Source organism: Bos taurus, chromosome 9, assembly GCF_002263795.3.
Source record: "Bos taurus isolate L1 Dominette 01449 registration number 42190680 breed Hereford chromosome 9, ARS-UCD2.0, whole genome shotgun sequence".
NCBI lineage: Eukaryota > Metazoa > Chordata > Mammalia > Artiodactyla > Bovidae > Bos > Bos taurus.
Genome location: NC_037336.1, coordinates 83,028,134 through 83,050,345, shown reverse-complemented (window position 1 = coordinate 83,050,345; position 22,212 = coordinate 83,028,134). Strand labels below are relative to the sequence as shown.

General features: G+C 42.5%; 1 protein-coding gene across 1 annotated transcript in view; it reads left to right on the top strand.

Annotated features, from left to right (window-relative positions):
• The first annotated feature begins 19,983 nt into the window (after nucleotides 1–19,983).
• The window catches only part of EPM2A (EPM2A glucan phosphatase, laforin), a 108,950-nt gene continuing 106,721 nt past the window's right edge, over nucleotides 19,984–22,212 (top strand). Inside the window, 1 exon segment of the mRNA NM_001099709.2 lies at nucleotides 19,984–20,308. Within this exon segment, the coding sequence (NP_001093179.1) occupies nucleotides 20,008–20,308 (301 nt within the window). The 5' untranslated portion in view covers nucleotides 19,984–20,007.

Genomic DNA, 22,212 nt, shown 5'->3' with positions numbered 1-22,212 from the left:
TAAATGGGAACATGTCATGGAGCCAACCCCTCCTCTTTAATACTTAATACGAGCCAGTCCTCCAGAAGCATTCCTTATTTGGTTTGAGAACACGCCACATTAAGTGTGATATGAATAAAGTACATTCTGGTTTGCCTAAGATGGATCTTGTTTAGATCTGTTCTAAGTCAGTTAGCACAGTTCATTATTTTAATACTTCTTTCCATCCTCAAAATTGACGTGCTTTGGACAATAAATTTCATAGTCATCCTAGATTTGAAAAATCGGGGGGTGGCCCAGAAGAGTCATGAAAATAATCAGAGCCATAGGAAATAAATTCTATGAAGAAATAACTAAAGGAATTCAGTTTATTTATTTGTTGAAGAAAAGAGAAAACAGGGAGGTTACACTCTTCAAGGAGAAAACACAGAAGCAGTTACTCTAAGAAGAATCAGAAATCTGTTTCTTCTTTCCCACCCAGGGCTGCATAGAATTAAAGTTCTCCCACTGGAGATATGCCATGTAGAAAGCAGAGGTTAGGAAGATGCTGCACACACTGAGTTGAATCCTAGTGAAGGTTACTTTTTCCTATTTTGGGTATTCTTTAAAGAACAAATAGAATATGAACATACTTTATGGTTTAGCAATTCGACTTTTAGTTACCTACTCCAGAGAAACTTTTGCATGTACACCAGGATGTAGATACCAGGCTGTAAACAGCTCCACTGTTTATAATAGGACCATACTAAAAATAATTTGCCTATCTATTGACAACAAAATTTATAAAATATGAAATATTCAAGCAATAAAATATACTGTACATAGACAAAAATTTAATTTCCATGACCCAATATGAATGTATCTCAAAAACACCATGTTGAACAAAAAGCTTAAGTTATAAAAGAATACATGTGCTATGGTTTCATTTACACAAAACTGAAAAAATAGGTGAAACAATTTTTTAGTATATCTGTCTTCAGAATCCTAAATCAAGGACTCAGCTCAAAAGTTAATTTGAAACTTATGAAACTACTGATATCTAATAACTATGACTTGCAAAAATGACAAATATGGTTCAATCCTATAGTTTATTTTGGGAAATAAAAATATTAGTAGCAGCAGGGAAATAGACAAGAAGTGGAAGCCGACAACATATGGTACTTTTCAAACCAGCTATTACCATGGATGACTAGAGCTTAGCCCCATCAGGGAACTCAGGGGAGCCAGAATTAACTTATTTTAGGGGCAAAGAAGTTAAGATATTTATACACCATTTCTTGTTAATTTTTATTGGAGAGCTGCTCCGGAGTTTGCAGAGATGCCAGACAGCACTGCTGACTACCTCCAACATCTCTAGTTTGATGGGAGCAGCTGAGACATATGCTACTAAAGGCATTGCCACTTGTACCGTACGCTGGAATTGCTGCAGAGACCTTTTTCTTCTGGGCTCGACCACAACTGGTAGTCTTCCAAGGGACCCAATGAACGGGCTGAGGGGATATTCTCCTGAGGTATATATTCTCCAAAATCCAAAGAGGCATAACAGAGTCTGTGTCTTTTTCTTAGTTGTAGGAATTGCAAGGTGGCAGTTCCTTACTTCCAAGGGAGTATGCTGGCACATCTCGGACTACTGACTCTCAAAACACTCTATTGGCTCCCCAAGAAGCAAGGTCAGTTGATGGCTTCACTTACCCTGTATTCTAAATAAAATCTAGCCTGCTCACCCCATTGTCTTTTTATCCCTTCCTTAATACTCCGCCTCGGCTTCCCTGGTGGCTCAGTCAGTAAAGAGTCTGCCTGCAACGTGGGAGAACTGGGTTTGATCCCTGGGTCGGGAAGATCCCCTGGAGAAGGAAATGGCCACCCACTCCAGTATTCTTGCCTGGAGAATTCCATAGACAGAGGAATCTGGTGGGCTACAGTCCATGGGCTACAGTCCATGGGGTCACAAAGAGTCAGACATGACTGAGTGACTAAATTTCTTAATACTCTGCCAAGGCAATTTCAACATTCACATCATGCACTATGCACTATCTTCCCCCCTTCCTACTCCCCACCACCCCAGATTTGAAGGAGCCATTCCTAGAATGTATTAGGACTGACTTCAGGAGTCCTTGCTAAAGATGATATATACTGAAGTACAGGAGAGGGCCTTCAAATAAATAACCCAATATCTTATCTAGCTTATATTCCACTCCCTCATTTTCAGGTATAGCTTGTCAATTTCTGCCTGTATGTTTTAGCCAGGCCCTGTAGCACATTTGATAAATGGTTTCCTCTCAGAGAAGAATAGTTCATTTCCTATCAGACTACATTGAGACTTAACCCTAGTAATTGCTAGGGAATATTAGTGGGATACTAGTAACCTCTGCCATACTATATGATGGTTATATATGTAGGAAATAAAACTATAAAGAGAAATGAGGAAATTATTATCACAAAATGAAAGTTTTCAATGTTCTTCAGTAGATATGAATGATTTAACTAGTTCTAAGAATGGTCTGGATTTGCACAGGTAGTTTTTACCTTGCCATCTCAAACTGCTGAAGCATTAGTATTATTAAAGACTAATTGAGACACATTACTGAATATCCAATTTACTAATGAACATATGCCAGCTAGGTGATCTGTGTAACCTAGCTAAGAAATAAAGCAAAATGACTTTTAAGCCCTTGCATTTTAAACATAGACTTCACTGCTTATTCTTAAGGTCAGGACTTATTCTTAAGGTTTACTTTAGCACATATTCCTGAATTCCGAAAATATCAGTCTTAAAATCCATATTGTTGACAGTTCTTTCCTTCCATTACTCTCATAACCTTTATTACAAAGGGAAAAATTAATGAGTTATTTTTACCCAGGAGGTTTGCCTGTGTGAACTAATTGTTCTTTCTTTTAATGAAAATGTAACATTCCAGATGTATATTATGTTCTTGCAAGCAACCAAATTCTTAACAATAGTGATGATGAGAATGATGGCAATAATATTTGCATAGTGTTTATTATCTGCCCAGCATTGTTCCAAGCACTTTCCCATATATGATATCTCATTTGATTTCTTCATCAACCCAGTGAAGCAGGTTCATTTTTCTTCTCCTTTTACAAGTGAAGAAAGTGAGACAGAGTTTGAGAGCTTAAACAAGATTACATAGTCGGGGATAATGAACACAAGAAACACAAGTTGAATCAGCTGACACCAAAAAAAAAGAGCAAAAAGGTACATAAAACCTAAGCACAGAAAGGCGGGAGAAGTGCTGACCTGAGAAAAAGGACTCATAGCCTTGAATAATGAGATGATTCTGTCTCTTGTCTTTGCTTCTCTTAGTGTGTCAGCTCCCTTCTCAGACTGTCCCCTTGAGGCTAGAACCTTTGATGCAGGTAGCTCTCAGCTTTAGTCTTAGAACTAATATTCAAAGAGTTTTCCTTCTCCGGTTGGGAAAGAAATCTTAATGGACCAGCTTAGATCACGTGCCATTCCTTCAACAAGGGTCAATAAACTGTATCCTGTACCTAGTTTTCTGCTGTTGCTAAGTCACTTCAGTTGTGTCCGACTCTGTGTGACCCCATAGATGGCAGCCCACCAGGCTCCCCGGTCCCTGGGATTCTCCAGGCAAGAACACTCGAGTGGGTTGCCATTTCCTTCTCCAATGCATGAAAGTGAAAAGTGAAAATGAAAAGTGAAAGTGAAGTCGCTCAGTGTGTCCGACTCTTAACAACCCCACGGACTGCAGCCTACTAGGCACCTCCATCCATGGGATTTTCCAGGCAAGAGTACTGGAGTGGGGTGCCATTGCCTTCTTCAACCTAGTTTTCTAATAAAGCTTTATTGGAACCCAACCACACTCATTATCTTACACATTGCCCATGGTGTATCTGTGTCGCAAGTTGAGTGTTGGAACAGAAACCGGGTAGTCCACAAAGCCTAAAATATTTGCTATCTGGCCCTTTACAGCAAGTTTGCTGACCTCTGCCTTGAGGCAATCACTGTGGCTGCTTGATATTAGGTCTTTATATTGTTGTCACTTCATTTCAACCATGTGTCTGGTTGTGACTACTTGTGACTGGTTTGCCCTCCAAAGTATCTTCAAAAAGTTTACAATATGATCCAGTCTAGAATCTGAAAACTTCATGTATACCAGAAAGGCAAGGAATCAGCAAAATATAAGTTTTATGCAATTGAAGAAAGAACTTATCATTAGTGAAAAGATCACAATTCCCTCTGTGTTCAGTTGCCTCAGTCGTGTCCAACTCTTTGAGACCCCATAGACTGTAGCCAGCCAGGCTCCTCTGTCCATGGGATTCTCTGGGCAAGAATACTGGAGTGGGTTGCCATTTCCTCCTTCAGGGGATCTTCCCAATCCAGAGATCGAACCCCCTTCTCCTATGTCTCCTGCACTGCAGGTAGATTCTTTACTGACTGAGCCACCTGGGAAATCCACTAAAAACTTCTAAATTTGTTTTATTCATATCTGGGTCAAAATTCTAGATGTCTATAAGGAGATTTTAATGTTAAACTTTTTCCTATTTTCATGCAAAGCAATATCCAAAAGTGCTTTTTGGGACCTGACAGAGATTGCCACAAGTAGATGAAGCAGAGTTGTTTTGTTACTAAGATACCTGCAAAAGTCTTGTTTATCACATGCCAAGTGATGCAACTAAAGGCAAGAGAGGTGCCATACCCCTTAGTATAATGGCACAATATGTAAAACTGTGACAGGCTCACGTGAACAACTGCCATCAAGGTATCAAACTTCAAATTTCAGAAGCTACTGCTTTAAACCAAAGGCGCCATGTGATTCTTTTGATAGAAAACAATGCAACTATAAGTTTAGTAAAAAGAAAAGTACCAGTATCAAAGCTTGTAGATTTGATTATCAGTGGCTTGTAAAGACATCTGAGAGACAACAGTAGAGACTTTAAGGCAATTCCATTTGTATGAAATCTCCAGAATAGGCTAATCCATAGCGATGCAAAGTTGAATGGGGATTACCAGAATATGGAGGAAGAGGGAAATTGAGACTGTTTAAGAATAGGTAAAGAACCCACCTGCCAATGCAGAAGATTCAAGACATACAGGTTCAATCCCTGGGTCGGGAAAATCCCCTTGAGAAGGAAATGGCAACCCACTCTAGTATTCTTGCCCAGAGAATCCCATGGACAGAGGAGACTTGTGGGCTACAGTCCATGATGTTGCAAAGAGGTGGACATGACTGAGCATGCACTTGCACACACATGAATATGTATGGGATCTTTTTTGGATTGATAAAAAGTTCTGGAATTAAGATTTTGGTGATAATTACACAACACAGTGAAAACATTATTATTCATCATGGATTGGGAATGTTCTGGTGAATGTATCAGTGACATGAGGTTACCAAATAGTCAGCCCTTCAGGAAAGGGAGTGAGAATAAGGAGGATAGAAATAAGAGGAAGTATGTCTCTAATAATCCTTCATGTTTTAGGAACCTAGATGTATAGGCAAAAACAAATGAATGGAAACTTAAAAAATGGTTTTATAAGCGCCTTAGTTTGCTTGTGTGTCACACAAAGAGGCTGGAATACGCAGGACCAGGAGGATCTTGAAAATCTGCAGTTCTAAATACAGTAGCTTGAATTTTTTAATTCAGGGCAATATGGTAAACTAACTATATTAAACTAATTAAATATTAAAGGCATTAATCTGGTGAAACAAATGAGTTTTTCTTTTATTCTATGGGTGAATTTCTAAATTGAATTATAGGATCAATTGCTACTCCACCTGGAACATACAGATGTAGTTAAACCACAGATTCTGTTTTTTTTTTCCTGCTGAATTTAGTGGCCCTGCAGTGACTATGTCAGAGCTGGACATTTATTGAAAATTAAAGACTCTGGAAAATCAATCCTTACCTCAAAGTGGTAATAAATCACACTTTCTAAAAAGAGTGTTGCTGCATCCCAAAGAGATTTACTTAAGAATGCACTATCAGTACCTAACCTAATACTTCAAAAAGTTTGATACCTAAATGAAATTATTAAATGTATATTAGCCTTTCCATGATTAATATTATTTGCCTGAGAGGCTTGAAGGTGATGCACTCACATATTCACTACGGAAGGTAATGAGCAAATAGCGTATTGAAATTTACCATGTGCTCATTTCTGCTGTTATACAGCAGAAAATAGCATAAATGAACTCATGTCTTTATATTGAACTAAGGTATGTGAAATGCTTCACCTCTTGATTTCAATAAGTTTCTTATTCTCTCGTTAGACATTAAACACCCAGGACATTTTCTTTTCTTTTTCATTTTCCACTTCTTTGCAATAGAATTTCCGTAACATACTTGTCTCTTTCAGAGAAGGCAATGGCAACCCACTCCAGTACTCTTGCTTGGAGAATCCAGTGGACGGAGGAGCCTGGTAGACTACAGTCCATGAGGTCGCTAAGAGTCGGACATGACTGAGTGACTTCACTTTCACTTTTCACCTTCATGCATTGGAGAAGGAAATGGCAACTCACTCCAGTGTTCTTGCTTGGAGAATCCCAGGGACAGAGGAGCCTGTTGGACTGCCGTCTATGGGGTCGCACAGAGTCGGACACGACTCATGCTACTTAGCAGCAGCAGCAGCAGCTTGTCTCTTTAACCATTGTTTTTTTTATTACAAATTGTGATATGTGGGGGCTTCCCTGGTGATCCAGTGGTTGAGACTTCACCTTCCAGCGCAGGGGGTACAGGTTCGATCCCTGGTCTACATGCCTTGTGACTAAAAAAGCAAAACAAAAAACAGAAGCAACATTGTCACACATTCAATAAAGACAGAAAAAAACCAAATTGTGGTATTTGAAACATGTGAAATAAAGTGCATGACTACTCTAAAATGTAACTGAGTGAGGCAAAATCCATGTCTGTTATATAATTATTTTAGAAAACCAACTTCCGGAATCCTTATCCTTTGCTCCTTTAAAATGCCTTTACCTTAAACATGCTTTGAGGTTTTCTGCGTCCGCTTTTGTGGGTGCAGTCCCCTGACTTGGGATATCTGTGTCCCCTTATCTCCATCTCTTGTTTGCTGTCTCTCCCAGGCTCTGCTTCCAAGTTGTTGGTGACCTGATTGTCAGACCCAACCGTCCGGGTCCTTGGTTTTTCAGTCCTGTTCGGACCTTTTTGATTTCTGTTTCTAGTTGTCAGTCATTGCTCGGTTACAAGTAATTTAGTATCCTTATATTAAAAATAATATCTGTGCTGTAAATCTATTTTTCACATGTGTTTGTCTCCAACGACTACACCATAAACTCCTTGAGGGCAAGGATCATATATTTATGAAGTCCAAGTTGCCTAATCCAGTGCTGTCGACTTCAACAGTATTTGTATATTGATTTTCTGATATGAATTGGGGGAGGGATTTGAAAAAAATGAAACGGTTATTTTTCCTATCTACCACTGTAAAGTACAAATTAGAACTTTAGTGTATGGTGAAGCGAACAAAGTCTCTTCTAGATTTTTAGAAACCAAGTTTATGTCTGTTTTCCTTTAAAAAGCAGAGTTCACAATTCACATGACTTAAAGGGGCAATACAACAGTTCACTTGCTGTTTTTTGGGTATATCCTGCAAGCTCTTTTTTTTTTCATGTGGTGGCATAGAGAGAATAGCACCTCACTCCATCTGGTTCATATTTATATTGATAAGTTGAAGTGGAAACGGCTAAGTCAGGTTCAGAAAACTGTTTCCCTCATCACAGCCTCTTCTGGCCTCCTTTTAAGGAAGGAAGCAGTAGAATTTTTGTTTCCTGCTTCATTCATCTCTTGGAGTTCCTGGAGCTACAGAATGACTGTGAAGCCTCTAGTTCTCTAAGTCTTAGCAGAGGGTGCAGACTCCTCCACTTGGTAGACCTCCAAAGGCAAATAATCTCATCATAGAGAATGTATATAACATCTGGAATACTGTTCTACATCTAGTTAGATACATTTTTTTTTTCCAGGCTGATATATATAATCTGCTTAGAGCTGTAATTTTTGCAAAGGATCTGTCCTAATGAGTGAAAATATTGATATTTACCAAACTGTGTCTAAACAGTTATCTTTTTTTTTCCACTTTTAAAAAAATAATGCTTTTTCTTCTTCCCTCTCTGCCCTCCTTCCTTCTTACACAAGCTCTGCACTGTGATACTGTGTCTATGAACATATTATGTGGCAGACTGCTGCCTTTGTTTTAGTTCATTTACTTTAAAAAATTGATGTACAATATTATGTTATAGATGTATAATACAGTGATTCACAATTTTAAAAGGTTATGCTCCATCTATAGTTATCATAAAAGATTGGCTATATTCCCCATGTTTTACAATAAATATATCCTTGTAGTCTCTTTTACATCTAATAGTTTGTCCATCTTAAACCTCTATCCCTGTATTACTTCTCCGTCTTTCTCCACCAGTGACTACTAGTGTGTCCTCTCTGTGAGTCTGCTTCTGTTTTGTTATATTCATTAGTTTGTTGTGGTCTTTAGATTCTACATGTAAGTGATACCATACGGAATTTATATTTCTGGCTTATTTCACTGAGCCTAATGTCCTTTAAGTCCATCCATGTTGCTACAGTTTTTTATGGCTGAGTAGTATTTCATTGTATATATACGTCACATCTTCTTTATCCATTCATCAGTTGTTGGATACTTAGGTTGCCCCCATATCTTAGCCATTGTAAATAATGCTGCCATGAAAACTGGAGGGCATGTTTCTTTTCAAATTAGTGCTTTTGTGTTTTTCGACTAGATACCCAGGAGTGGAATTGCTGGGTCATATGGTAGCTCTATTTTTAGTTTTTTGAGAATCCTCTGTACTATTTTCCACAGTGGCTACACAAATTTACATTCACACCGACGGTGTATGAGGGTTCCCTTTTCTCCACATCCTCGCCAACCTTTGATATTTGCGCTCTTTTTGATGACAGCTGTTTGGACAGGTGTGAGGTGACACCTTGTTGTGATCTTGGTTTACAGTTGTCTGATTATTAGCCATGTTGAGCGTCTTTTCATGTGCCTGTTGATGATCTGCATTTCCTCTTTGGGAAAATGCCTATTTAGTCCTGCCCATTTTTTAATTGGCTTGTTTTCTTACTTTGGAATCAGGGCTTTAGCTTACATATGTACCTTTGTAAGAACCGGGAATGTTTTCCTCTGGGAGAAGGAAATAGTGATGTGTGTCACCCTAGTACTCCCAGCCCCCATGGCTTTCTGTGGATTTACTCTGTGGTACTAGGCTTACCAAGGAGCAGGTGTTTTATGGGAAGAAAAAAGGACACAGATTAAAAGGGTTTGCAAGTGCAGCATGGGCTGTGTTTCAGCTCCACTGATGCCTCCAGCTCAGTGCTTCTGTGCAATATGTGAGCCGCACAACCATATGCTGGAGAAGACGTTCCTGAGTACAGTCCCTGGCTCTGTCATTTACCAGCTGTACGGCCTGAGGCAAATCAGTTAATGTTTCAGAAACTTTCATCCTTCTGTATAATGGAGATCATAATTATGTTGTGGAGGTGTGGAGAAGGTTAAGTAAGATGAGGTATGGTAGACACCCAGCACGGTACCTACCTCATAGTAGCTCAGAGCTCAATAAATGAGAAGTTATTATTATTATTATTGTATATTGTTAGGAAAAAGTATCCAAAACTTAGAAGTAAGATGCAAGTTGACTGCATGTTGGGCAGACGGGAACAGTGTCCATCAGATGCATTCAAGAATTATTTTTCCTGCCTTGATTTATGTTACTGTTTGTCATTGATTAAGACCCTACCCTTAAAGTTATATATTAAATTTTGTAAATGTTTGGTGGTTAAAGATGCAATTGATTTCTGTGTGGTGGAACAGAGAAATCTAAAGGTCACAGTTTTATTGTTCAGTGGGAAATTAATCAATTTTGTATCTAACCCAGTGATCTAGCAATTTTTTAGTGTCTATAGACTTTGTTTCTTGAATTGTTTTTCAACCATCTTTACCGTCCTGCTGGTTCCCTTATTAATTTGCAGCAGATTCATTCTGGAAAATTATACTTTGGCAATGTCCATAGTGCCTGCTTGGACAAGTATATTTCTTTAAAAAGTGGCTGGTTCCATTAATTAAAATATGAAGACGTGCCCTCCTTCTAACCTATTTCTGCATTTCCAGGGAGCCCTGAAAAGAATTAGAGATTTGGGGAAGGCCCACGGCATTTACTCAGATCCTGCTTTATCCTTTCTTTCCTCTTGAAGGCTAGTGGGGTTCCCCTCAGGTTTCTCCCTATGGTTCCCACCAATGCCTACCTTCTCTCTAGGATCCTGGCCTTTGTCCAGCTGGTGGTGGAGTAAAGGAATGTTGTCACACCAACTTTCTGCCTGCCGTTTTCTTCCCACCTCAGAAATAGGCACCCTAAACCGTTTCATGTTTAAAGTATTTATACTTAATATAGGGCTTTTTTAATAGGCCTTCCCTGGTGGCTCAGACGGTAAAATTGTCTGCCTACAATGCAGGAGACCCGGGTTCAATCTCTGGGCCAGAAAGATCCCTCTGGAGAAGGCAATAACAACCCACTCCAGTACTCTTGCCTGGAAAATCCCATGGATGGACAGAGGAGCCTGGTAGGCTACAGTCCACAGGGTGGCAAAGAGTTGGACATGACTGAGCAACTTCACTTTCACTTTCGCTGGTGGCTCAGATGGTAAAGAATCTGCCTGCAATTTAGGAGGCCTGGGTTTGATCCCTGGGTTGGGAAGATTCTCTGGAGAAGGAGATGGCAACCCACTCCAGTATTCCGGCTTGGAGAATTCCATGAAAAGAGGAGCCTGGTGGGCTACAGTCCATGGGGTTGCAAAGAGTCAGACATAACTGAGCAATTAACACACATACTTAATATAAACACATATAATACAGTGTTTAGGAAAAATATGCAAAGGGTAGATTACAGTGCATTCAAATTCTTAAAAAGTGCTGTCAGGTTTGCCTCCTGGCCTCCCCCAACCCCCAACAACTGTCCTCCTCTCCCACCTCAATCTCCATTCTCCATTTAAGGATAAACGAGCCAGCTCTGCTTTCAGCTAACCTCTTTCCTTTTTCGCAAATGCTTTGAAAGTTCCCTTGGGAGTTTTAAATCATCCCTTCTACCTACTGCTGTTTTATTCCCAAGTGTTGCGTTATCAGGCTCTCTACCCTCCTGGAGAAAGGTGTTAATTAGCTTGCCATGCAAGTTATCCAGGCCCTAGGAGGATCTTTTTACCACTGAAGGAACTCTAAGCTGGTGTCTCTAACCTCAAGGTCTGGCCACCTAGCTTGGCTCTCTCCTTTCCATAGGAAAAGTCAGCTGAGGTCATTGCCTAACAGAAACCAGGCTGACCTGCTGAATAGAAGCTCTCAATTGAGAAATTCCAGGAAGACATGTGGATTTCACAACTCAGAGAGTGGGAAGGAATGTGTGAGGGAAGGGGCAAAGTTAATGCCTTTGGAAAAGGTATGCGTTTCATTGTCATCTTAAACTTGGAGCATTTTAAAAATTAACCCTTTTGATTGTATACATTACAGAGAAACAAGCATGACAAAACTAGCTGTTGTTGACGATGCATTGAAAATGCAGTACTTCCCTATGACTGTGCGGGGGTGGGAAATGGAATTATTGGAATCTCCTGGAGATAGAAGATTTTTACATATATCAAAAAGGAACATGGATTTTTTAAATAGTTGAGTAATGTTGTGGGATTTTTGAACAAAGCCTTGGTAGAGTTCAAATCCTTCTACTGCTCCAGATACTCAAAGAGATTTCAAGTAGCTTAACCTACAGTTTTCCAAGCCGGAAGAGAAGCTGCAATATGCAAATATTTTTAAGCTGTATTCAAATTCTCGCTGGAAGGTTTTTTTGTTTGTTTTTCCTTTTGTTATTTGTTTTTTAAGCTACACAATTGGCAGTAGTATGTGACACATTTAATTCAGTATATTCTGACAAGTAATAAACTAATCCTTATAATGGTTTCTAAACTACTTGGTTGAGATATGTTATATCAGTGAGTGTGTGAATACATACACAATATTATAAGGAAAGATTTACGATAACTCACTGACTAGTGAAAGATTGCTTCAGAAAACAGAAATCACCAGATCCCAGTAATAGCTTTCCCTGAGGGAGCTTTGAAAGAGTTTACATTTGAATTGGATCCTCAAACTCTAAATTTGAGCTTATCACCCATCTGTGAAGATATATTGTAGTTATATAGAAGATAACACTACAGAAATGAAATTAAATGACAACAAATTAGTTTTGTCTTTTAAAAATTATTATCAGAATTATGTTACTCTGCTGAGCTAATTCTTGTTCTAATTCTTGCCCTAATTCAGCTGGTCATTATAGCATCAAGAATCTGATCCCGAATGGGTTTCATAAATAATCTCTTCTAATAAGTATCCTCAGTTATTGAAATGTAAAAAGAAATCTCACATAGACAACAAGGAAAAGGAGATGGAAATAACACAGCTTAATGATTGGTAAATTTTTTCATACTGCCTTCTTAAATCTGTTTCCACTGCCAACAAGATAGGCATATTAAGGCATTAAAAGTTACCGTTTTTCTATCACCTGAGGGCAAATTCACATTAAATACCAAGATATTTATGTTTTTTACAGACTCATTGATCAGTTAAGACTGCCACTTATGATTCATCTGTTCCAATTATTCCTAAGCATGAATTTTGTTACAGGAAATCATTACATAAAGTTCATTTTTTAAGAACTAATGGGGAATAACCTATTTAAATATGCTGGGATTTCAAATTCTGTAAATGATTTAATTATCAGAAAACAAATATTATATTAAATTGTCTTTAACTATGAGCTCAATGGATGTCTTTTAGCATGTGGTTCTGCCCTTTCCTTGCTGTGTTGACTAGACCTCTCTAGCCTGGTTCCTCACATATAAAAATGAGGACAACAACTGCAGTCATCTCATAAGAGTGGTGAGAGAATTAAATGAGATAATATGAATATGAAAACCCTGTGTCTGGCCCATAAGAAAGGGCTCCATAGATATTCTAATTATCACTGTTAAAAAGTTCAAATGATTGACAAAGTATGGATGAGACTTTAAAATATGTCTTTTAATCCATATCTGTCTCTCTTCCCAATTGCATTTTACCAAGGGTACAATGTAGCTAGCACTTTTATACTATATTTAAATTCATGCCAAAAATGCTGCTGCTGCTGCTAAGTCGCTTCAGTCGTGTCCGACTCTGTGCGACCCCATAGATGGTAGGCTGCTCCATACCAGGCTGCTCCACACCTGGGATTCTCCAGGCAAGAACACTGGAGTGGGTCGCCATTTCCTCCTCCAATGCATGAAAGTGAAAAGGGAAAGTGAAGTCGCTCAGTCGTGTCCGACTCTTTGCAACCCCATGGACTGCAGCCTACTAGGCTCTTCCATCCACGGGATTTTCCAGGCAAGAGTACTGGAGTGGGGTGCCATTGCCAAAAATAAGCCGTTACAAATTTTGTTTAGGGCCTTAAAAACGGTGCTTCCAACTGTTACTCAACTTCTTTATGAGGAGAGAGGAGAAAAGGAAATAATGTCTATTGAACAAATACATTGTTTTCGTTTCTTGCTAATGTTTCATCTCCAGAATGGGTAGTATTCCCTCTGGAAGAGCCAGTGGGAATAATGCCATCTGGAACCCACACAGCACGGGCAGCATGCAGAACTCAAGAAAGGTCTAGACTGCCCGCTTTCAGGGTCTTTGCATGCCCAAAGCACTCTCATTTTCCCGAAATTACCCTGAGAATATTGTGTAACAGCAATTTGAATACACTGACTCACTTCCACTGTGATTTAATGTCTACTTTGCTACCAAATTAGCCATATTTGGCCAGCTCTTCTGTCTTCACAATTTTCTTTGTGTTTATCCTTATGCTTAGCAACTAACCAAACACTGACTGGAATATCAATATTTAAAATGAAATGTATTAATAGCTTACTAATTGTTCCACTGAGAGACTGAGTTTGTAGGTTACAGATTTGTACTTCTTTGTTTTACTTATGATATTCTGAAGGCGTGAAATGTTGACTTTCTCTCCAACTATTCGCAAGCTTCAAGCAAGTGAGTGCGTGTTCAGTAGTGTCTGAATCTTTGCCACCCTATGGACTGCAGCCCACAAGCTTTTCAATACTAGTAAAAAGGTCCTTAGTTCACAGAGGATTGATATCTTAAGTGCTGGTGAATACAGACATGCCAAGACCACAGGAAAATGTTAATGAAGAATCAAAAAGTCACAAATATGTGAACAGGACAACTGGTTTTCTTAAGGCAGTGACCAAAATTAAAGCCCCTGTCCTCTGCACCCCATCCCCAACAGTTTTCTTTTGAACAAACAGCCTGTGTTTCTGGGCCCAAAATGATGTTTTAAGTTGAAAAAATATTACTGACTTTTACTGGAAGCAAATTTAAAGCAAAAGGTTTTATCTTATGCCATTTAAAAATTATCAAAGCCATAAATTTATAGTCATAGAATTACCATTTTTTATTTTTGGTTTCTTTTACCTTGGAAAAGCTTGAAAATGTTTACTGTAAACTCATTTTACACATACTAAAAGTATTATAACATTCTTCCAAAAAAAAAAAAAAGGGATCGTGTGTCATTTCAGACATCACATTGGTCTAGACAAGGGAAAAGTATGAAATGTTTTTGCATGAGATCATGGCTCTGAGTAGTGCCTCTTGCACTAACCAGAGAACTTTTAGAGCTGGAAGGGGCTTTACAGGTCATTATTTTATTTCCTCAATTCACAGGTAAGAACCTGAGGCCCAGAGAGTAAATGACCTATGGAAGGTCTGGAGTTCATGTTCCAAGGTGTCTAATAGTAAGAGTTGTTCTGATGGTCTTTTGCAGACTGTTTAGAAAGGGCAGTTTCTATTATTCTTAACACAAGACCTCTAATACATGGAATTATACAACATCCTACTAGGGCCATCCTCCAAATACAATGATTAGGGAGGTCAGGAGAGCAAATGGGAATACATTTGGGATGTACTTGGATGTACAAATGGAAATACAATCAGGATGGAGAAAGGATTATCTATCCCTGAATTTTCAGCCAACACATTAGCCAAGGTAGTAAGACTTTGCAGGGCTCTTGTTGTGCCATAAGGGGCGGCATGGTTGGGTATGAAAGTACAACATTGACCTCCTATCATGACACATACGGGCTTCCTTGGTGGCTCAGTGGTAAAGAATCTGCCTCCAAGGCATGAGACCCATGAGACGCTGGTTTGATCCCTGGATCGGGAAGATCTTCTGGAGAAGAAAATGGCAACCCACTCCAGTATTGTTGCCTGGGGAATCCCATGGACAGAGGATCCTGGCAGGTTACAGTCTATAGGGTCACAAAGAGTCAGACATGATGGAAGCGACTGAGCATGCACACATGCATAACACATACTCCCTACTTTACTGCCAGGATCATGTCTAAGGCCAGTGTGTCTCCCAGGTCATCTTACTGGTTGAGTCTAATTGTTTTCTATTCCCTTGATAGTGTATCTAGTATAGTTGACAAACCTCTGCTGGTTATAATAAATATAGTTTATCCAATCCACATTTTTATTGATGGTGGACCATCAGAATAATACCGGTTCTAATTCCTTTGCTATCTGGTTTCTAGCTTTGCTCTAGGGTTTGGTATAAATCCTTCACCTCTACCACGGTGACCTTAGTAGGGTCATTAGGAACTGAGGGTCAAGTTTGTTCAGAGTTCTGGGTCTATGTCACTAATGAGGAGGTAAAATTTTTAACAAGCTGAATAGGTAACGTTCCCAGTGGATATCTCCTAGTAGGTCTGCCCCTAGTCCATACCAATGCTCAAGAGACGGATGCTTATCTCTGGTTTGACTGTTAACAACAGTGGGTTACATTGTAGATTCCCATAATCATCTCGGGGTACCCTCCTTGCCAGGGATAATCTTTTAGTTCCACTAGGGTGGGAGCTGCTTTATATGGCTCAGCCGTGTAACCAATCCTGGGTAGTCCACCATACTTTGGCCAAACTATAGCAGGGGAGTTGGCATGGATCATTTCCTGACATGCCCGATATGGTTCAGGACAAAGGTACTTATGTTCTTCAGATAGCTGTTTTTGGCTGTGTAGGTCACCATAAGGCAAGACCTGGAAAGCATCAAATTTCAAAGTTAGGGGATCCATGCTCATGGTCACATTAATAATTAAGTTGACCTGATAAGGGCTGTCCCCAACAATCAGCATCTTGGTATATAGAATGACCAAGAAGGATATTAAGGTCTTTTCAAAGACAGCTTTGTAGGATTGGGTGCTGGACCATAGCCCATTGTTCTTTTTTGTTAGGGGATGGAGTCCCTTTGATTCTCCTGTAATGAGTCCAGCCTTTCTCTGCAGTGCGGGCAGCTGTTTCCTTCGTGAGCAGTACCTTATCAGGTCCTTCTCAGGCCAGTTTGAGTTTGTCTTCCTTCCAGGTTTTTCTCAGAACACGATCACCAGAATGATGAGGATGCATGGGAAATCCAAGGATGGAGCCTGAGCCAACCAACAGGCCCTGCAACTTAAGAGAAGGCAGAGTAGAGGAGAGGCCAAGTATATGTTTCTCAGAAATTGGTCTTTAGTTTCCATGCTTGGCAGGTCAGCAATTTGACCCAAATATGGTAACCCGTACAGCATCTCATATGGGGATAATTCAGTATTCTTACGAGGGGCAGTTCTGATTCTGAGAAGAGTAATTGGGAGGCACTTGGTCCAAGGAAATTTGGTTTCTAACATTAATTATTTATTTATTTTTCTTCATCCCTACCTACATATACCTTCTGGCTTCTCTTAATTTTTCTAAACTTCTATATTTCCAATTGTCTAATTTCTGTAATTTCTTAGAAATATCTGGCCAAATATTAGTTACAAAATGGAATTTTAACATATTTTGGCCAAGAGGATCATCTAAATTCAATCCAGAGTATTTTCTTATTTGGTCTTTTTTAACCTACTCAGAAATTCAACCAGCCCTTCATCTTTTCCTTGCTGGATGTCAAAGGCCTTAGTAATATTTTGGGATTGGGGAACTGACTCTCTGATCCCTTTTATAATTAGGTCCCTGAGATCTCTCATATTACCCCTATGTTTAGGATTGTTATTATCTCATTGTGGCTTCTTGGTTAGGGAATTTCACTTCAGCTACTAAGGCATTTGAGCCAGCTGGGTATTCCCTTTTCCAATCGGGCGGCCATCACTGCCAGAAAACACAACACCTAAGATAGACATAAGCTCGGCCCATGTGAAAATTTGGGGGCCTAGAAGTTGATCTAGCTGGTCTGCAACCCCAGGTGGATCCTCTAATAGGGGCTTCAGTTCTTTCTTCAGTTCTTGAAACTTGGAGCTGGTAAGGGGGATGTCCACAAATCCAGTTCCCTTTCCTCCTAGGGGAACTTCTCGGAGGAAGTAGAGGGCCTGAGGTTTCTCTCTTTTTGGGGGGAAGGGTAAAATTTGAATGTCCATTTTACATTGTTTTATCTCCTTCCTCAATGGAGGAAGGGAGGGGAACAGTGCTGGAGATGGTGCTGAGGCCATGGTGGCCATCTCGGTTTCCCTCTCTTCTGTTCTTGTTTCCTCTTCTATCTGAGGCAGTTCAGGCTGTTCCTGGGCAGTTCAGGCTGTAGGCCTCCTGGGTTATAAGGATGAGGCAAACCCCACCAGGCTCCCCTGTCCCTGGGATTCTCCAGGCAAGAACACTGGAGTGGGTTGCCATTTCCTTCTCCAATGCATGAGAGTGAAAAAATAAAGTTCCATCTTTAAGGGGAATAGAACCATTGGCCCCTTTCTCCAACAAAGAACATAATCTATTTCTTCCTGGGCAACCAGACTCTTGTCATTAACAAATTCTATAGGCAATTGGAAGATCCAAGCTTCATCTGACCCAAACTTAGGCCAAAATACTGATGGTTTCAACATAGGTTCTTGAGTCCAAATGAAACAGAAATACTTTACCATCTGTTGTTTCCCTTTCGTCCTAGGATTATTTCCCCAATGTTGGAGCATGTGTCCTAGGGGACCGTCTAGGGGAATCTCGTTGTTGGCCTTTTTCCCCTTGGAATCCTTCTTGCCTAAAGAAGAATTCTTACTACCCATCCCTATCATCTGATTCTTGGAGGAGGGTATGGCAACCCACTCCAGTATTCTTGCCTGGAGAATTCCACAGACAGAAGAGCCTGGTGGGCTACAGTCCATAGGTTGCAAAATCAGACACGACTGAAGCGAGTTAGCATGCACACATCTTCTCTGATTGTGTGCACTTGACTGGAGGCTCATCACCATCCCCACTCGCTCCCCCCCACCCTTCTTTCTTCAGAGGTTTCTTGCACTCTTTTCCAGTAGCTTCAATTCTGTCTCCAGCCATTTCCCTTTCCCTCGTGGGAGAAATATCCCCAGAAGAGGTACTTCTTAGCTACTGGTAGGTGTGGGTAGTTCATTCGACCTCTCCAGGTGATGTGGATCCCCGAGGAGCTCCCCAATTGTTGGAAATCTAATCCCACTCATGCCGGGGAGAATGAGAAAAATACTCGACAACAGTCTGGCGGGCAATCACACTGAGCGGGAAGTCTGCTCCCCTCCGTGTTTATCCCTGACATGTTGCACCCTACTCTGGGAGATGGTGAGGGACCGGGAGTCCTGGCGTGCTGCAGTCCTTGGGACCCTGAAGACTTGCACAGGACTGGGGAACTGAACAACAACAACTTGGATTGATGGGAGCATGGCAGCACAATCCAGAGCGATTGGCTAATTCAAGTGAAGCAGCTGCCAAGTGAGGTGGCTGGGAACAAATGAAGCAACTGGGTGGGGGAGGGGCTTCCCTGGTGGCTCAGTTGGTAAAGAATCCGCTTGCAACAGGGGAACCTATCAACACGTGCAGCTTGGCTACAGGAACTTTCCTAATTGTTGTTCAGTCGCCCAGTCCTGTCCGACTCTCTGCAACCCCATGGATTGCAGCACACCAGGCATTTCAGTCCCTCACTATCTCTGGACATTTGCCCAAGGTCATGTCCATTGCATCGGTCATGCCTCCTCCTTTGATGCCCTCTTCTCCTTCTGCCCTCAATCTTTCCCAGGATCGGGGACTTTTCCAATGAGTTGTCTGTTCGCTTCAGATGACCAAAATACCAGAGTTTCAGCTTCAGCATCAGTCCTTCCAGTGACTATTCAGGGTTGATCTCCCTTAAGATTGACTGGTTTGATCTTCTTGCTGTCCAAGAGACTTTCAGGAGTCTGGTCCAGCACCACAGTTTGAAGGCATTCTGCCTTTAGGTTCTGCCTTCCTTATGGTCCAGGTCCAGCTCTCACAACCGAAAGTGACCACTGGGAAGACCACAGCCTTGACTAAATCGGACTTTGTGGGCAGGGTAATGTCTCTGCTTTTCCACACACTAAGTTTGTCATAGCTTTCCTGGCAAGAAGCAGTCCTATTCCGATTTCATGGCTACAGTCACAGTCTGCAGTGAGTCTGGAGCCCAAGAAGAGGCAATCTGTCACTATTTCCACCCTTTTCCCTTCTATTTGCCATGCAGTACGGGAACTTAAGACTACAAAATGGAGTGGGTTTCCTAGGAAGGAAGTTAATTATATTCTTTGATAGAAAAGACCACATGATTCCTATACTCACAGAAATAATTTCGAGTCTTTTGGAAAGGTCACTGGAAAATCTCCGAGTTTATGGGGAGTTTGCTTTCCTAACCTTTTTTTTTTTTTTCCCCGCTTTCCCCGGGTCCCCAGCCAACCGCGGAGCCGCTAGAAGAGGCAGCCTCCTTCTCCCGGCGCGACGGGTCGTGGCCGCAGCGAACCACCTCCCGCGGCCAGAGGCCCCGGCCTGGATCAGGCTCGGGCTCCTGGGCCGCGTGATGCAGCCCAAAAAAGGTGCAGCCTCGCACGTGTCCCCGCCGGCGCCCGGGACCCAATCGCCGCGACCGCCTAGCGCTCGGGCCGCGTCCGCCGGTCGCAGGGACAGGGGGGACCCGGAGTCGCGCCGCCCGCCGCCGCCATGCGGTTCCGCTTCGGGGTGGTGGTGTCGCCCGCCGTGGCCGGGGCCGGGCCGGAGCTGCTGGTCGTGGGGTCCCGGCCCGAGCTGGGGCGCTGGGAGCCGAGCGGGGCCGTGCGTCTGAGGCCGGCGGGCACGGCGGCGGGCGCGGGCGCGCTGGCGCTGCAGGAGCCGGGCCTGTGGCTCGGGGAGGTGGAGCTGGCGGCCGAGGAGGCGGCGCAGGACGGGGCGGAGCCGGGCCGCGTGGACACGTTCTGGTACAAGTTCCTGAAGCGCGAGCCGGGAGGAGAGCTCTCCTGGGAAGGTACGGGGGCTGCGGTGCCGCCCTTCACCCGGGGGCCCCGGCCTCGGCCTGGGGCGGGTTCCACTGTCTCCGCCGCGGCTCCCCGGGCGCTCGGCCTGGGTCTCGGGCTTTGCCCGCCGCCCGGACTGCCCGGGCGCCCCGGGCTGACCTTGGTCTGGCCGCCCAGCTGTCGCCACCAGCCGGGCGTCCCGCTCCCGACCAGTTCCCCTGGTGGAGGCTGTGTTCCCGGTCTGCCGTCCGTTCGGTCTCTGCCCCTCCGGCCTCTTTCCCACACACCTGGGACCTGGTGTCTTGCCCCCGCTACCCCGGCGCTCGGGCCTCCGCCCGCCTGGCCCCCCGCGTCCTCTCTGAGGGCGTCCCCGGGCTCCCTGGGCCCCGCCGCTCCTGGGTTTTCCTCCTCAACTCCGCCGTGACTGTTTTTGTGCCCTCATTTTCCTGCCCCAATTCACTAAAAAATGACCCACCCAGTAAAGCTAGCCTTTTCGCTAATCCTAAACGGCACCATGCTGCTTAGTGTATTTTGTTTCTCTTCTTTTCCATTTGAGACTGAACAAATGGCAAGATGTTGAGCGTTTTCTCTTTTCGAATTTTTTTTCAAAGCACGGAAATTGTGGCTTCCCTGATGTCCCAGAAGGTAAAGAATCCGCTTGCAGTGCGGGAGAACTGGATTCGATCCCTGGATCGGGAAGATCCCCTGGAGGCTGCTGCTGCTGCTGCTAAGTCGCTTCAGTCATATGTCCGACTCTGTGCGGCCCCATAGACGGCAGCCCACCAGGCTCCCCCGTCCCTGGGATTCTCCAGGCAAGATCACCAGAGTGGGTTGCCATTTCCTTCTCCAATGCATGAAAGTGAAAAGTGAAAGTGAAGTCGCTCAGTCGTGTCCGACTCTCAGCGACCCCATGGACATGGGATTTTCCAGGCAAGAGTACTAGCGTTGGGTGCCATTGCCTTCTCCGTCCCCTGGAGGAGGGCATGGCAACCCACTCCAGTATTCGTGCCTGGAGAATCCCATGGACAGAGGAGCCTGGCGGGCTACAGCCCATGGGGTCACAAAGAGTCGGACACGACTGAGCGACTAAGCACAGCATAATTTGGCAGTGGAGATATGCTCCGATTTCTTAAAATACAAAACCAATACATGGTGGCTGGGAAAAAAAAAAGGCAAAAACATGTACAAAAATAAAAACTTGTTTGCTCCACTCACCCTAAGCCCATGTATTCCAATACATGACGTGTCTGTTTATCTCACACACAAGTTGTATATTATTCACCTTCTTGCCTCTTCTTGCTCTGCAACATGTTGTAAAATACTTTTCAGTGTTACTCCATGTAGATGTATTTCATTTTCTATGTGGTAACGAAATATTCTGTATCTACCAGTGTGCATTTAGATTGCTTTCCATCTTCTTCTGTTATAAACACTAACAGCTTAATTGAAAGTCCTTGTATAAAGTTCTCTTTGAGCATTTGGGAATGTCCTTGTAGGGTAGATTCTGACAAGTGAAACTGTTAGGTCAAAGAGTAGCCGTGTTTTACATTTCAGTAGAAGTAGTAGTGTTCGTTGCTCAGCTGTGCCCGACTCTTTGCAACCCCGTAGACTGTAGCCTGCCAGGCTCCTCTGTCCGTGGAATTTTTCAGGCAAGAATACTGGAGTGGGTTGTCATTCTCTTCTCCAGGCGATCTGCCCCACCCAGGAACCCAACCCAGGTCTCCTGCATTGCAGGCAGATTCTTTACCATCTTTACCACCAGGGAATAAGGGCTGCCAAATTATTCCCTGAAAAAGTGATGCCACTTGTAGACTCCCGCTCGTGTGTGAATGTAGACAGCCCTTTCTTTAAATGAAACGTACAGAGTAGGGGGCTGGAGTGTGTGTGGTTCAGTGGTTGTCTAAAGCGGATGAAA